Consider the following 14,989-nt stretch of genomic DNA (forward strand, 5'->3'; position numbering starts at 1 on the left):
GCTGCGCCGCTCCCGGAGGGGCTGCCGCACCGGGCACGGGCGCTGCGCCGGAGGGAGACGCGGCTCCGGACCGCACGCCTCCCAGCAGCTTCGCCAGCGCGGCCGTAAGGGCGGGGGGGGGGCGGGGGGGAACCGGAACCGAACGCCTCCGCGCCGCGCCGCGCCGGCCCCTCCCGCTCCCCCCGTTCCAACGGCACGGTCACCCTCGCCGCTGCCGCACTCACCTGCCGCCTCTTTCGCCGCTCCGTTCCCCTCGCGCTCCCCCGCCGTCCCGCCGGGCTCCGCGGGCACCGACAGCCGCCGCGCCCCGGACACGCGCGCGGCGGGAGGTCCCCGGCTGTCCCCTCCTTCCCCTCCGCCCTTCTGCCGCCTCCGGGGAACCTCACGAAGGGCGGCCCTGAGCCGCCCGCCTCCCGATGCCCGGGCGCCGGCCGCAGCGAGCGCTCCGCAGCCGCCCCGACCCCCGTTCCCGTTCGCTCCCGGTCTCCCCCCACGGCGCGGCACCGAGACACCGCGGACCTATCAGCGCTAGCGGTTTGGGCATGCGCACTAGGGAGACCGCAGCACCCGCCCCTTGCCGCATCCCGGTTGGCTCCCCGGGACACGTCAATCAGCCCTCTCGCCGCCTATCAGCGATCGCGGCTGGGGCATGCGCAGTAGGGAGACCGCAGCTCCCGCCCCTTGCCGCATCCCGGTTGGCTCCCCGGGACACGTCAATCAGCCCTCTCGCCGCCTATCAGCGATCGCGGCTGGGGCATGCGCAGTAGGGAGACCGCAGCTCCCGCCCCTTGCCGCATCCCGGTTGGCTCCCCGGGACACGTCAATCAGCCCTCTCGCCGCCTATCAGCGATCGCGGCTGGGGCATGCGCAGTAGGGAGACCGCAGCTCCCGCCCCTTGCCGCATCCCGGTTGGCTCCCCGGGACACGTCAATCAGCCCTCTCGCCGCCTATCAGCGATCGCGGCTGGGGCATGCGCAGTAGGGAGACCGCAGCTCCCGCCCCTTGCCGCTTCCCGGTTGGCTCCCTGGGACACGTCAATCACCTCTCTCGCCGCCTATCAGCGCTCGCGGTTTGGGCATGCGCACTAGGGAGACCGCAGCACCCGCCCCTTGCCGCTTCCCGGTTGGCTCCCCGGGACACGTCAATCACCTCTCTCGCCGCCTATCAGCGATCGCGGCTGGGGCATGCGCACTAGGGACGCCGCAACGCCCGCCCCTTCGGCAACATCATTGGCTGCGGGCGGCACGCCAATCAGCATCTCTCCGCCTATCAGCGCTCGCTCTTTGGGGCATGCGCAGTACCCAGCCCTCGACGCCCGCCCCCCCGGCAATCTGATTGGCAGACAGAAAGGCAACTGACGTACCTAGGCAGCCAACCAGCGCTCCGCTCCTCCAGCCCTCCAGCCCTCCCGCGCCATCTGATTGGCCCGCTCTGCATCCTCACCCGCCGGGTCGCCGCCCTGCCGGGACCCCCCCCCCCCCACCCCGCGCCCTCCGGCCGCTCGGCTTGCCGCCGCCGCCGCCGCGTTTAAAAGGCGACAACGAACCGCGCTCCTCTGCTTCACGCGGAAAAGGGGGGCGGCTGGTCACCCGCAGCAGGAAAAACCCTTCTGTCTTGCCTTGCCCTTCGCCCTTACCATTGCACGGCCGTGCGCTCCTCAACGTAAAGCAGCCGCCTGACAGACGCACGCTCAGAACTTGACTAGGCTGGCTGGGGTCTTTGTCTGTCTTACGCACACGGACTTGCACTTCTCTGAGGAAACACGTTCTTTTTTAAGCACAGCCTCCCCTCGGGGAAAAAAAACGTGCCCGCTCCGAGCTCCCCAACACCAGGGAGCCGCGGGGAAACCAGTGAAAGCCAAGACCCACAGCGGCAACGTCAAGTGCCATTTGGCTTCAGTTCCGATCACGCGCTTAAAAGCCTCTCTCGGTCCTACCGGTGACTGCTCCTGTTCTGGAAGGACAAACTGTCTTACCTGAACATCCTAAACTGAAGGCTCCACGGAACAGAACGGGGATTGAGCCAGAGGACAACGTGCCGTCCACTTACGCTAATGGGGGAAAAAAAACCCTAGAGTTCAAACCCAAATTTAAAACTGCACGTGTCTTTTCCAAGCAGGAGGAGCCTGTGATTCCACAAAAAAAGAAGGGCAAAGAGCAGGTCAGCTTACCAGAGAAAGACAGGGACAGGGAGCAAGACAAGGAGACACAGAGAGAGGGAGAGAGAGGCAAAAGGGACGGAGAGGCCAAAATGAGCGCTCCACAGCCTCCCCTCCCTCGCCCCGACCCCCGTTTCCCCGTTAACTCCCGCTACCCGCCCCGGGACCCCACGGACGCGTTTGCCAGGGAGGCAGCTGTTCAAACGGGATTGAGACGGCGCGCTCTGATTGGCTGCTTTCCACCCCGCCGCGCCGTCCTCCTATTGGATGCTCCTTCCCGCGCTCCGCCCCCAGGTGCCCGCCTCAGCGTCGGACCTGACTGAGGACTGCGCAAGTTGGGCATGCGCAGTACGGACACCGCAACGCCCGCCCCCCCGGCAACCTCATTGGCTGCCTACGCACATCAATTGCCATGCTCCCCGCCTATCGGCGCTCCGCCCCTCCAGCCCTCCCGAGCGATCTGATTGGCCCGCTCTGCATCCTCACCCGCCTCGTCTGTCTTCTTCAAGCAAGTTCTGTTTCAAGCACAGCCTCTCCTTGGGGGGAAAAAAAATGCCCGCTCCGAGCTCCCAAACACCAGGCAGCCGCGGGGAAACCACTGAAAGCCAAGACCCACGGCGGCAACGTCGAGTGCCATTTGGCTCCAATTCCGATCACGCGCCTAAAAGCCTCTCTCGGCCCTACCCACGACTGCTCCTTCTCTGGAAGGACAAGCTGAACGTCCTAAACCGAAGGAACGCAACTCCGCTGGCAGCCAATTTGCCTCTTCTCCGGCTTCCCCGCGGAATATCTTGTAGCGCCCTCCAACTCGCAAACGTTCTTCCCCAGTCCACGGCCCCAGAGACGCGGCATCTCCCGAGCGGCGAGCGGAATCGACCGCGCGGGATTTTCTTCACGGCGCGGAGAAGGCCACGCTGGCTAAAAAGCACGCCAGAGCACCCGAACCCGTCTGCCGCCCCCGGCCTGCGGCCCAGAGACCGGGAGCGCCCTGCCCGAGGGGCCGCGCGCCCCGCGGCTCCGGCCGGCAGGTCTCTCTCCCCTCCGCCCCCCGGCACCGAGGAGGCGCTGCCGCCGCCTCGCCCGCGCCCCCCGGCAGCGGGGCCGCCCCGGGAGAGCCGGGGGAACCCGCCTCGCCGCCGCCCCCGGGAAGGGCGCGGACGGGCGCGGGTTTAATCCCCGAGGGAGAGAGAGGCCGGGCTCCCCGCGCTCACCTCCCCAGGGAAGGCGCGGCCAACGGCCGCTCCAGCTCCGAGCGGCTCCCGCTCGTTGCCGCCGCAGGTCACTCCGGCTCCGCCGGACGCGGCCCCCGGGCAGCACGCGCGCCCCCTCCGTCTGACGCAGCTCTGGCTCGTCGAGGCCCCCCGCCTCCGCGGCTCCCGCTCCCGACGAGCTCTGTGCAGCAGCCTGGGCTTCCCGCGAGGTCACAGACCCGCCGCTGCCAAAAGAACGAGGACTGGGATTAACCCTCCTAAGGAGCCATCGAGGGAGGGGTGTCGTTTGCACACCAATGGGGACCTGACCCCCGTCGGGGGGGACGGACACCGGCACGCACAGACCCGACCGCGAACCCCCGCGGCTCGATCGGCGTCTCTGCCTGTGGGTTATCTAGGCTTATAGGATATTAGCAAAAATATATATCTATAGTTAATATGCTAGTTCTAGCTACTAGACCTGTTGTGTTAGCATGGAAAATTACTAAGGGCCGTGAAAAGTTACAACATGCAGATGTAAGCACAAAGAGCAGAAACTTGTGATGATAGATGGGAATGTCCTGTTTAGCAACAGGACCTTGTGGCTGTGAGAAAGCAGCCTGTAAAGCTTGCCCAGCACACAGGACACGATAGTAACAAGGAGCTAGGACAGATTTGCATGCTCTTACTAACCTATCATGAGCTCAGCCTTTGTAATATGTATGAGATAATTAATTGTTGTGCCAATCAGCATAATCCACGATAGTAGTTGTTATGCATGTAACAGTATAAAAGAATTGTGTGAAGAGCAATAAAGTGGACACTTTGCTTGCATCAAGTTGCGTCCCCGTCTCTCAATCGCGGCATCTGCCCCCCCCGCCTTGCCGTGCGCTGCAGTACCCGGGTTTCGCCACAGGGCGGCAGCACCGAGGCGCGCCGCGGCACCGCACTGGGGCGGCCGGGTGCAGCACCGCGCTTTGCCCGCAGCCTTTCCTTCCTTGTCCAATTTATACAACGGCCTCGGCTCCTCAGATTCCGCCAGGGCTGCTCTCCTCGCATTCCCACCAGGTGGTTCCCCAATCCCTTTCCCGCGAGCTAAAATACCCCCCAACGGGCTCTTGTGCAGAGCACCGCTACCGCGCCGTCCTCCCGTTACGCGTCACGCAGGACGACACGGCTCATCTTGTAACAGAGACAAGCAAGAACTACGAACGCTTCTAGCGGCACTCCACAGGCAATACTAAAACCTGCCCACGACGTACCGCCCTCACAAGTTGTGCTCCAAGTTTATCCCGCCCTCTCCAAAACAAAACGATTCCGGCACGCGGCTCAAGTCCGTCTAACGCTCAGCGCCGCGATCGGGACGCTCGGCCACACGGGCGGCTTCACGGCGCTCGCGCCCCTTGCACGCTAAAGCCACCGCAGCTTCCGCTGTAGGTTTTGGCGTTCGAGTGCACAGTCAGAGCCGAGGCCTATCCGAGAACCAAACCGAACTGCGGGACGCCTCACCGCTACGTACGGGGCCGGCTCTACACCGCGACGGAGCGCCGGAACAACCGACACCAAAAGCTGGCCGCACGAGCAACCCCACAGCAACCGGTTCCCGAGGGCTGCATCTTGTAGAACTTCACCGCAGCGTACGCTCACTCGGCAGCTTCTCTTCAAAAGCGGGAAGAGAAAACAGGGACAGGCACCTGAAAAAACAAGGCAGAGAACAGAGCAGCTGGGAACACCGTGTCATTTGCACGTGCACGTCCCACAAGCCCCCGAGCGTGGGGGGGCTCCCCGAGGAAAACAAAGCGGGGGCAGCGCCCCAAACAGCCGCAGCCCCGGCCCGCAGGCCGGCAGCCGCCCCCCGGCACGGCAACGCTTCCGGCCGACCCGAGAAGGGAGCCGTTCGTGCCGGCCGGTATCGACACCCCCCTTTTCCAGGCAGCTCGGAGAACTCCCTTTGCCAGCGTCGTCCTGGTACGTTTCCCTCGTCCGGCTGCTCTTGTCTGTACCCCGCGTGCACCATCAAGATGGTTTTCTAGGCACGTTTCCCATTGCCTCGTTCGCACAGAGCTTCTAAATTCGCTCTTACCTGTTCGTCCGATCTCGACAGAGCGCGTCAGCTCCTCGCGCCGCGAGGCGCCGCTGCTCTCCCGTCGCCGGTGACGGCTCCTTTGGACCCTAATTCTGATCGGGCTATTAATCTCCTATTAATTGCTTATCCTCTTTGTTACAGTTCCCTGACGTTGGCTGGAGGACACGGCCACCTGGGCTCAGAGACGCGGCTTCCGTACCGGTCTCTGTCCTCTCGGTGGCTGGTTTGACAGCGGCGCCTGCCAATTTATTGCCAGTTTCCTGAGCAGCGTTTCCCTTCTGAGGCCCGTTGCAACGTGTGACGGCAACTCTCCTAGCAACAGCACAGCTTCCAGCAACCGGAGCATCACGTTTAATCTGCCTCCCTTGTGCCGTTAATACACTTTATTCTTTTCAAACGGCTTCAAGGGCCCGCACCCTTCAAGAAACCTGCTTAGAATCAGTGCAGCTACTAATCTTCTTCTCTTTGCGTAACTCTACAGCTCACGCGAGAGCAATTGCTTCAGCTTTCTGGGCAGAAGTCCCTGGAGGTAAAGCTTTAGCTTCCCTTACCTGCTGGGCGGTCGGCACCGCACGCCCGGCTTCACGTACCCCTCGCTTTACGCAAAGCTGCTCCCACCGCTGACCCGGGAGGCTTCGGCATCCTCCAGCGGCCGGTCCCTTCAATCCGCTTCTGCTGTTGCCGAGCAACCGTGGGCCACCGACTGCCGGACGGATCCACTGAGGAAAGAAGCCGCGCCGACAACGTTAGCAGGAGCAATATTTACGTCATTAAACGTTTAAGGAGGCCCCGAGGGAGGGATGTCGTTTGCACACCAATGGGGACCTGATCCCCGTCGGGGGGGGACGGACACCGGCACGCACAGACCCGACCGCGAACCCCCGCGGCTCGATCGGCGTCTCTGCCCCCCCCCCTTGCCGGGCGCTGCAGTACCCGAGTTTCGCCACAGGGCGGCAGCACCGAGGCGCGCCGCGGCACCGCGTTGGGGCGGCCGGGTGCAGTACCGCGCTTTGCCCACAGGACGGCGCCACTGAGACCCGCCGCGGCAGCCCCGGGCGAGCGCTCGTGCCGCGTTTCGCGGGAATCCCGCCAAAAAAAACCCAAAAAACAAACGCGACCAAACAAAAAAGCGCACAGAGAGAGCCGCGGCGCGAAAGCCGCGCCCGCAGGACACGGAACCCGCCGGGGCTCGCCCCGAGCTCCCGCCGAAGCGGCGCCCCGCTCGCCACGCCACCCAGCCCGCCCGCAACCGCGCCTTAGCTCTGCTTGTAACCGTCCCCGCGACCGACGGGGGCTGCGCCGCTCCCGGAGGGGCTGCCGCACCGGGCACGGGCGCTGCGCCGGAGGGAGACGCGGCTCCGGACCGCACGCCTCCCAGCAGCTTCGCCAGCGCGGCCGTAAGGGCGGGGGGGGGGGCGGAGGGGGGGGGGAACCGGAACCGAACGCCTCCGCGCCGCGCCGCGCCGGCCCCTCCCGCTCCCCCCGTTCCAACGGCACGGTCACCCTCGCCGCTGCCGCACTCACCTGCCGCCTCTTTCGCCGCTCCGTTCCCCTCGCGCTCCCCCGCCGTCCCGCCGGGCTCCGCGGGCACCGACAGCCGCCGCGCCCCGGACACGCGCGCGGCGGGAGGTCCCCGGCTGTCGCCTCCTTCCCCTCCGCCCTCCTGCCGCCTCCGGGAAACCTCACGAAGGGCGGCCCTGAGCCGCCCGCCTCCCGATGCCCGGGCGCCGGCCGCAGCGAGCGCTCCGCAGCCGCCCCGACCCCCGTTCCCGTTCGCTCCCGGTCTCCCCCCACGGCGCGGCACCGAGACACCGCGGACCTATCAGCGCTAGCGGTTTGGGCATGCGCACTAGGGAGACCGCAGCACCCGCCCCTTGCCGCATCCCGGTTGGCTCCCCGGGACACGTCAATCAGCCCTCTCGCCGCCTATCAGCGATCGCGGCTGGGGCATGCGCAGTAGGGAGACCGCAGCTCCCGCCCCTTGCCGCATCCCGGTTGGCTCCCCGGGACACGTCAATCAGCCCTCTCGCCGCCTATCAGCGATCGCGGCTGGGGCATGCGCAGTAGGGAGACCGCAGCTCCCGCCCCTTGCCGCATCCCGGTTGGCTCCCCGGGACACGTCAATCAGCCCTCTCGCCGCCTATCAGCGATCGCGGCTGGGGCATGCGCAGTAGGGAGACCGCAGCTCCCGCCCCTTGCCGCTTCCCGGTTGGCTCCCTGGGACACGTCAATCACCTCTCTCGCCGCCTATCAGCGCTCGCGGTTTGGGCATGCGCACTAGGGAGACCGCAGCACCCGCCCCTTGCCGCTTCCCGGTTGGCTCCCCGGGACACGTCAATCACCTCTCTCGCCGCCTATCAGCGATCGCGGCTGGGGCATGCGCACTAGGGACGCCGCAACGCCCGCCCCTTCGGCAACATCATTGGCTGCGGGCGGCACGCCAATCAGCATCTCTCCGCCTATCAGCGCTCGCTCTTTGGGGCATGCGCAGTACCCAGCCCTCGACGCCCGCCCCCCCGGCAATCTGATTGGCAGACAGAAAGGCAACTGACGTACCTAGGCAGCCAACCAGCGCTCCGCTCCTCCAGCCCTCCAGCCCTCCCGCGCCATCTGATTGGCCCGCTCTGCATCCTCACCCGCCGGGTCGCCGCCCTGCCGGGACCCCCCCCCCCCACCCCGCGCCCTCCGGCCGCTCGGCTTGCCGCCGCCGCCGCCGCGTTTAAAAGGCGACAACGAACCGCGCTCCTCTGCTTCACGCGGAAAAGGGGGGCGGCTGGTCACCCGCAGCAGGAAAAACCCTTCTGTCTTGCCTTGCCCTTCGCCCTTACCATTGCACGGCCGTGCGCTCCTCAACGTAAAGCAGCCGCCTGACAGACGCACGCTCAGAACTTGACTAGGCTGGCTGGGGTCTTTGTCTGTCTTACGCACACGGACTTGCACTTCTCTGAGGAAACACGTTCTTTTTTAAGCACAGCCTCCCCTCGGGGAAAAAAAACGTGCCCGCTCCGAGCTCCCCAACACCAGGGAGCCGCGGGGAAACCAGTGAAAGCCAAGACCCACAGCGGCAACGTCAAGTGCCATTTGGCTTCAGTTCCGATCACGCGCTTAAAAGCCTCTCTCGGTCCTACCGGTGACTGCTCCTGTTCTGGAAGGACAAACTGTCTTACCTGAACATCCTAAACTGAAGGCTCCACGGAACAGAACGGGGATTGAGCCAGAGGACAACGTGCCGTCCACTTACGCTAATGGGGGAAAAAAAACCCTAGAGTTCAAACCCAAATTTAAAACTGCACGTGTCTTTTCCAAGCAGGAGGAGCCTGTGATTCCACAAAAAAAGAAGGGCAAAGAGCAGGTCAGCTTACCAGAGAAAGACAGGGACAGGGAGCAAGACAAGGAGACACAGAGAGAGGGAGAGAGAGGCAAAAGGGACGGAGAGGCCAAAATGAGCGCTCCACAGCCTCCCCTCCCTCGCCCCGACCCCCGTTTCCCCGTTAACTCCCGCTACCCGCCCCGGGACCCCACGGACGCGTTTGCCAGGGAGGCAGCTGTTCAAACGGGATTGAGACGGCGCGCTCTGATTGGCTGCTTTCCACCCCGCCGCGCCGTCCTCCTATTGGATGCTCCTTCCCGCGCTCCGCCCCCAGGTGCCCGCCTCAGCGTCGGACCTGACTGAGGACTGCGCAAGTTGGGCATGCGCAGTACGGACACCGCAACGCCCGCCCCCCCGGCAACCTCATTGGCTGCCTACGCACATCAATTGCCATGCTCCCCGCCTATCGGCGCTCCGCCCCTCCAGCCCTCCCGAGCGATCTGATTGGCCCGCTCTGCATCCTCACCCGCCTCGTCTGTCTTCTTCAAGCAAGTTCTGTTTCAAGCACAGCCTCTCCTTGGGGGGAAAAAAAATGCCCGCTCCGAGCTCCCAAACACCAGGCAGCCGCGGGGAAACCACTGAAAGCCAAGACCCACGGCGGCAACGTCGAGTGCCATTTGGCTCCAATTCCGATCACGCGCCTAAAAGCCTCTCTCGGCCCTACCCACGACTGCTCCTTCTCTGGAAGGACAAGCTGAACGTCCTAAACCGAAGGAACGCAACTCCGCTGGCAGCCAATTTGCCTCTTCTCCGGCTTCCCCGCGGAATATCTTGTAGCGCCCTCCAACTCGCAAACGTTCTTCCCCAGTCCACGGCCCCAGAGACGCGGCATCTCCCGAGCGGCGAGCGGAATCGACCGCGCGGGATTTTCTTCACGGCGCGGAGAAGGCCACGCTGGCTAAAAAGCACGCCAGAGCACCCGAACCCGTCTGCCGCCCCCGGCCTGCGGCCCAGAGACCGGGAGCGCCCTGCCCGAGGGGCCGCGCGCCCCGCGGCTCCGGCCGGCAGGTCTCTCTCCCCTCCGCCCCCCGGCACCGAGGAGGCGCTGCCGCCGCCTCGCCCGCGCCCCCCGGCAGCGGGGCCGCCCCGGGAGAGCCGGGGGAACCCGCCTCGCCGCCGCCCCCGGGAAGGGCGCGGACGGGCGCGGGTTTAATCCCCGAGGGAGAGAGAGGCCGGGCTCCCCGCGCTCACCTCCCCAGGGAAGGCGCGGCCAACGGCCGCTCCAGCTCCGAGCGGCTCCCGCTCGTTGCCGCCGCAGGTCACTCCGGCTCCGCCGGACGCGGCCCCCGGGCAGCACGCGCGCCCCCTCCGTCTGACGCAGCTCTGGCTCGTCGAGGCCCCCCGCCTCCGCGGCTCCCGCTCCCGACGAGCTCTGTGCAGCAGCCTGGGCTTCCCGCGAGGTCACAGACCCGCCGCTGCCAAAAGAACGAGGACTGGGATTAACCCTCCTAAGGAGCCATCGAGGGAGGGGTGTCGTTTGCACACCAATGGGGACCTGACCCCCGTCGGGGGGGACGGACACCGGCACGCACAGACCCGACCGCGAACCCCCGCGGCTCGATCGGCGTCTCTGCCTGTGGGTTATCTAGGCTTATAGGATATTAGCAAAAATATATATCTATAGTTAATATGCTAGTTCTAGCTACTAGACCTGTTGTGTTAGCATGGAAAATTACTAAGGGCCGTGAAAAGTTACAACATGCAGATGTAAGCACAAAGAGCAGAAACTTGTGATGATAGATGGGAATGTCCTGTTTAGCAACAGGACCTTGTGGCTGTGAGAAAGCAGCCTGTAAAGCTTGCCCAGCACACAGGACACGATAGTAACAAGGAGCTAGGACAGATTTGCATGCTCTTACTAACCTATCATGAGCTCAGCCTTTGTAATATGTATGAGATAATTAATTGTTGTGCCAATCAGCATAATCCACGATAGTAGTTGTTATGCATGTAACAGTATAAAAGAATTGTGTGAAGAGCAATAAAGTGGACACTTTGCTTGCATCAAGTTGCGTCCCCGTCTCTCAATCGCGGCATCTGCCCCCCCCGCCTTGCCGTGCGCTGCAGTACCCGGGTTTCGCCACAGGGCGGCAGCACCGAGGCGCGCCGCGGCACCGCACTGGGGCGGCCGGGTGCAGCACCGCGCTTTGCCCGCAGCCTTTCCTTCCTTGTCCAATTTATACAACGGCCTCGGCTCCTCAGATTCCGCCAGGGCTGCTCTCCTCGCATTCCCACCAGGTGGTTCCCCAATCCCTTTCCCGCGAGCTAAAATACCCCCCAACGGGCTCTTGTGCAGAGCACCGCTACCGCGCCGTCCTCCCGTTACGCGTCACGCAGGACGACACGGCTCATCTTGTAACAGAGACAAGCAAGAACTACGAACGCTTCTAGCGGCACTCCACAGGCAATACTAAAACCTGCCCACGACGTACCGCCCTCACAAGTTGTGCTCCAAGTTTATCCCGCCCTCTCCAAAACAAAACGATTCCGGCACGCGGCTCAAGTCCGTCTAACGCTCAGCGCCGCGATCGGGACGCTCGGCCACACGGGCGGCTTCACGGCGCTCGCGCCCCTTGCACGCTAAAGCCACCGCAGCTTCCGCTGTAGGTTTTGGCGTTCGAGTGCACAGTCAGAGCCGAGGCCTATCCGAGAACCAAACCGAACTGCGGGACGCCTCACCGCTACGTACGGGGCCGGCTCTACACCGCGACGGAGCGCCGGAACAACCGACACCAAAAGCTGGCCGCACGAGCAACCCCACAGCAACCGGTTCCCGAGGGCTGCATCTTGTAGAACTTCACCGCAGCGTACGCTCACTCGGCAGCTTCTCTTCAAAAGCGGGAAGAGAAAACAGGGACAGGCACCTGAAAAAACAAGGCAGAGAACAGAGCAGCTGGGAACACCGTGTCATTTGCACGTGCACGTCCCACAAGCCCCCGAGCGTGGGGGGGCTCCCCGAGGAAAACAAAGCGGGGGCAGCGCCCCAAACAGCCGCAGCCCCGGCCCGCAGGCCGGCAGCCGCCCCCCGGCACGGCAACGCTTCCGGCCGACCCGAGAAGGGAGCCGTTCGTGCCGGCCGGTATCGACACCCCCCTTTTCCAGGCAGCTCGGAGAACTCCCTTTGCCAGCGTCGTCCTGGTACGTTTCCCTCGTCCGGCTGCTCTTGTCTGTACCCCGCGTGCACCATCAAGATGGTTTTCTAGGCACGTTTCCCATTGCCTCGTTCGCACAGAGCTTCTAAATTCGCTCTTACCTGTTCGTCCGATCTCGACAGAGCGCGTCAGCTCCTCGCGCCGCGAGGCGCCGCTGCTCTCCCGTCGCCGGTGACGGCTCCTTTGGACCCTAATTCTGATCGGGCTATTAATCTCCTATTAATTGCTTATCCTCTTTGTTACAGTTCCCTGACGTTGGCTGGAGGACACGGCCACCTGGGCTCAGAGACGCGGCTTCCGTACCGGTCTCTGTCCTCTCGGTGGCTGGTTTGACAGCGGCGCCTGCCAATTTATGGCCAGTTTCCTGAGCAGCGTTTCCCTTCTGAGGCCCGTTGCAACGTGTGACGGCAACTCTCCTAGCAACAGCACAGCTTCCAGCAACCGGAGCATCACGTTTAATCTGCCTCCCTTGTGCCGTTAATACACTTTATTCTTTTCAAACGGCTTCAAGGGCCCGCACCCTTCAAGAAACCTGCTTAGAATCAGTGCAGCTACTAATCTTCTTCTCTTTGCGTAACTCTACAGCTCACGCGAGAGCAATTGCTTCAGCTTTCTGGGCAGAAGTCCCTGGAGGTAAAGCTTTAGCTTCCCTTACCTGCTGGGCGGTCGGCACCGCACGCCCGGCTTCACGTACCCCTCGCTTTACGCAAAGCTGCTCCCACCGCTGACCCGGGAGGCTTCGGCATCCTCCAGCGGCCGGTCCCTTCAATCCGCTTCTGCTGTTGCCGAGCAACCGTGGGCCACCGACTGCCGGACGGATCCACTCAGGAAAGAAGCCGCGCCGACAACGTTAGCAGGAGCAATATTTACGTCATTAAACGTTTAAGGAGGCCCCGAGGGAGGGATGTCGTTTGCACACCAATGGGGACCTGATCCCCGTCGGGGGGGGACGGACACCGGCACGCACAGACCCGACCGCGAACCCCCGCGGCTCGATCGGCGTCTCTGCCCCCCCCCCTTGCCGGGCGCTGCAGTACCCGAGTTTCGCCACAGGGCGGCAGCACCGAGGCGCGCCGCGGCACCGCGTTGGGGCGGCCGGGTGCAGTACCGCGCTTTGCCCACAGGACGGCGCCACTGAGACCCGCCGCGGCAGCCCCGGGCGAGCGCTCGTGCCGCGTTTCGCGGGAATCCCGCCAAAAAAAACCCAAAAAACAAACGCGACCAAACAAAAAAGCGCACAGAGAGAGCCGCGGCGCGAAAGCCGCGCCCGCAGGACACGGAACCCGCCGGGGCTCGCCCCGAGCTCCCGCCGAAGCGGCGCCCCGCTCGCCACGCCACCCAGCCCGCCCGCAACCGCGCCTTAGCTCTGCTTGTAACCGTCCCCGCGACCGACGGGGGCTGCGCCGCTCCCGGAGGGGCTGCCGCACCGGGCACGGGCGCTGCGCCGGAGGGAGACGCGGCTCCGGACCGCACGCCTCCCAGGAGCTTCGCCAGCGCGGCCGTAAGGGCGGGGGGGGGGGGCGGAGGGGGGGGGGGAACCGGAACCGAACGCCTCCGCGCCGCGCCGCGCCGGCCCCTCCCGCTCCCCCCGTTCCAACGGCACGGTCACCCTCGCCGCTGCCGCACTCACCTGCCGCCTCTTTCGCCGCTCCGTTCCCCTCGCGCTCCCCCGCCGTCCCGCCGGGCTCCGCGGGCACCGACAGCCGCCGCGCCCCGGACACGCGCGCGGCGGGAGGTCCCCGGCTGTCCCCTCCTTCCCCTCCGCCCTTCTGCCGCCTCCGGGGAACCTCACGAAGGGCGGCCCTGAGCCGCCCGCCTCCCGATGCCCGGGCGCCGGCCGCAGCGAGCGCTCCGCAGCCGCCCCGACCCCCGTTCCCGTTCGCTCCCGGTCTCCCCCCACGGCGCGGCACCGAGACACCGCGGACCTATCAGCGCTAGCGGTTTGGGCATGCGCACTAGGGAGACCGCAGCACCCGCCCCTTGCCGCATCCCGGTTGGCTCCCCGGGACACGTCAATCAGCCCTCTCGCCGCCTATCAGCGATCGCGGCTGGGGCATGCGCAGTAGGGAGACCGCAGCTCCCGCCCCTTGCCGCATCCCGGTTGGCTCCCCGGGACACGTCAATCAGCCCTCTCGCCGCCTATCAGCGATCGCGGCTGGGGCATGCGCAGTAGGGAGACCGCAGCTCCCGCCCCTTGCCGCATCCCGGTTGGCTCCCCGGGACACGTCAATCAGCCCTCTCGCCGCCTATCAGCGATCGCGGCTGGGGCATGCGCAGTAGGGAGACCGCAGCTCCCGCCCCTTGCCGCTTCCCGGTTGGCTCCCTGGGACACGTCAATCACCTCTCTCGCCGCCTATCAGCGCTCGCGGTTTGGGCATGCGCACTAGGGAGACCGCAGCACCCGCCCCTTGCCGCATCCCGGTTGGCTCCCCGGGACACGTCAATCACCTCTCTCGCCGCCTATCAGCGATCGCGGCTGGGGCATGCGCACTAGGGACGCCGCAACGCCCGCCCCTTCGGCAACATCATTGGCTGCGGGCGGCACGCCAATCAGCATCTCTCCGCCTATCAGCGCTCGCTCTTTGGGGCATGCGCAGTACCCAGCCCTCGACGCCCGCCCCCCCGGCAATCTGATTGGCAGACAGAAAGGCAACTGACGTACCTAGGCAGCCAACCAGCGCTCCGCTCCTCCAGCCCTCCAGCCCTCCCGCGCCATCTGATTGGCCCGCTCTGCATCCTCACCCGCCGGGTCGCCGCCCTGCCGGGACCCCCCCCCCCCCACCCCGCGCCCTCCGGCCGCTCGGCTTGCCGCCGCCGCGTTTAAAAGGCGACAACGAACCGCGCTCCTCTGCTTCACGCGGAAAAGGGGGGCGGCTGGTCACCCGCAGCAGGAAAAACCCTTCTGTCTTGCCTTGCCCTTCGCCCTTACCATTGCACGGCCGTGCGCTCCTCAACGTAAAGCAGCCGCCTGACAGACGCACGCTCAGAACTTGACTAGGCTGGCTGGGGTCTTTGTCTGTCTTACGCACACGG

At 65.2% G+C, this 14,989-nt stretch overlaps 1 protein-coding gene across 1 annotated transcript in view; it reads right to left on the bottom strand.

Annotated features, from left to right (window-relative positions):
- Positions 1-14,989, bottom strand: part of LOC135577368 (uncharacterized) — a 45,045-nt gene that overhangs the window by 16,756 nt on the left and 13,300 nt on the right. Inside the window, exons 8-12 of the mRNA XM_065046669.1 lie at positions 12,651-12,779; positions 11,494-11,668; positions 9,996-10,219; positions 6,025-6,153; positions 4,858-5,042 (exon numbers count right to left, since the gene is read on the bottom strand). Coding sequence (XP_064902741.1) covers positions 4,858-5,042; positions 6,025-6,153; positions 9,996-10,219; positions 11,494-11,668; positions 12,651-12,779 — 842 coding nt within the window. The remainder of the gene's footprint in view (positions 1-4,857; positions 5,043-6,024; positions 6,154-9,995; positions 10,220-11,493; positions 11,669-12,650; positions 12,780-14,989) is intronic.

This window comes from Columba livia, chromosome Z (genome assembly GCF_036013475.1).
Source record: "Columba livia isolate bColLiv1 breed racing homer chromosome Z, bColLiv1.pat.W.v2, whole genome shotgun sequence".
NCBI classification, from domain to species: domain Eukaryota; kingdom Metazoa; phylum Chordata; class Aves; order Columbiformes; family Columbidae; genus Columba; species Columba livia.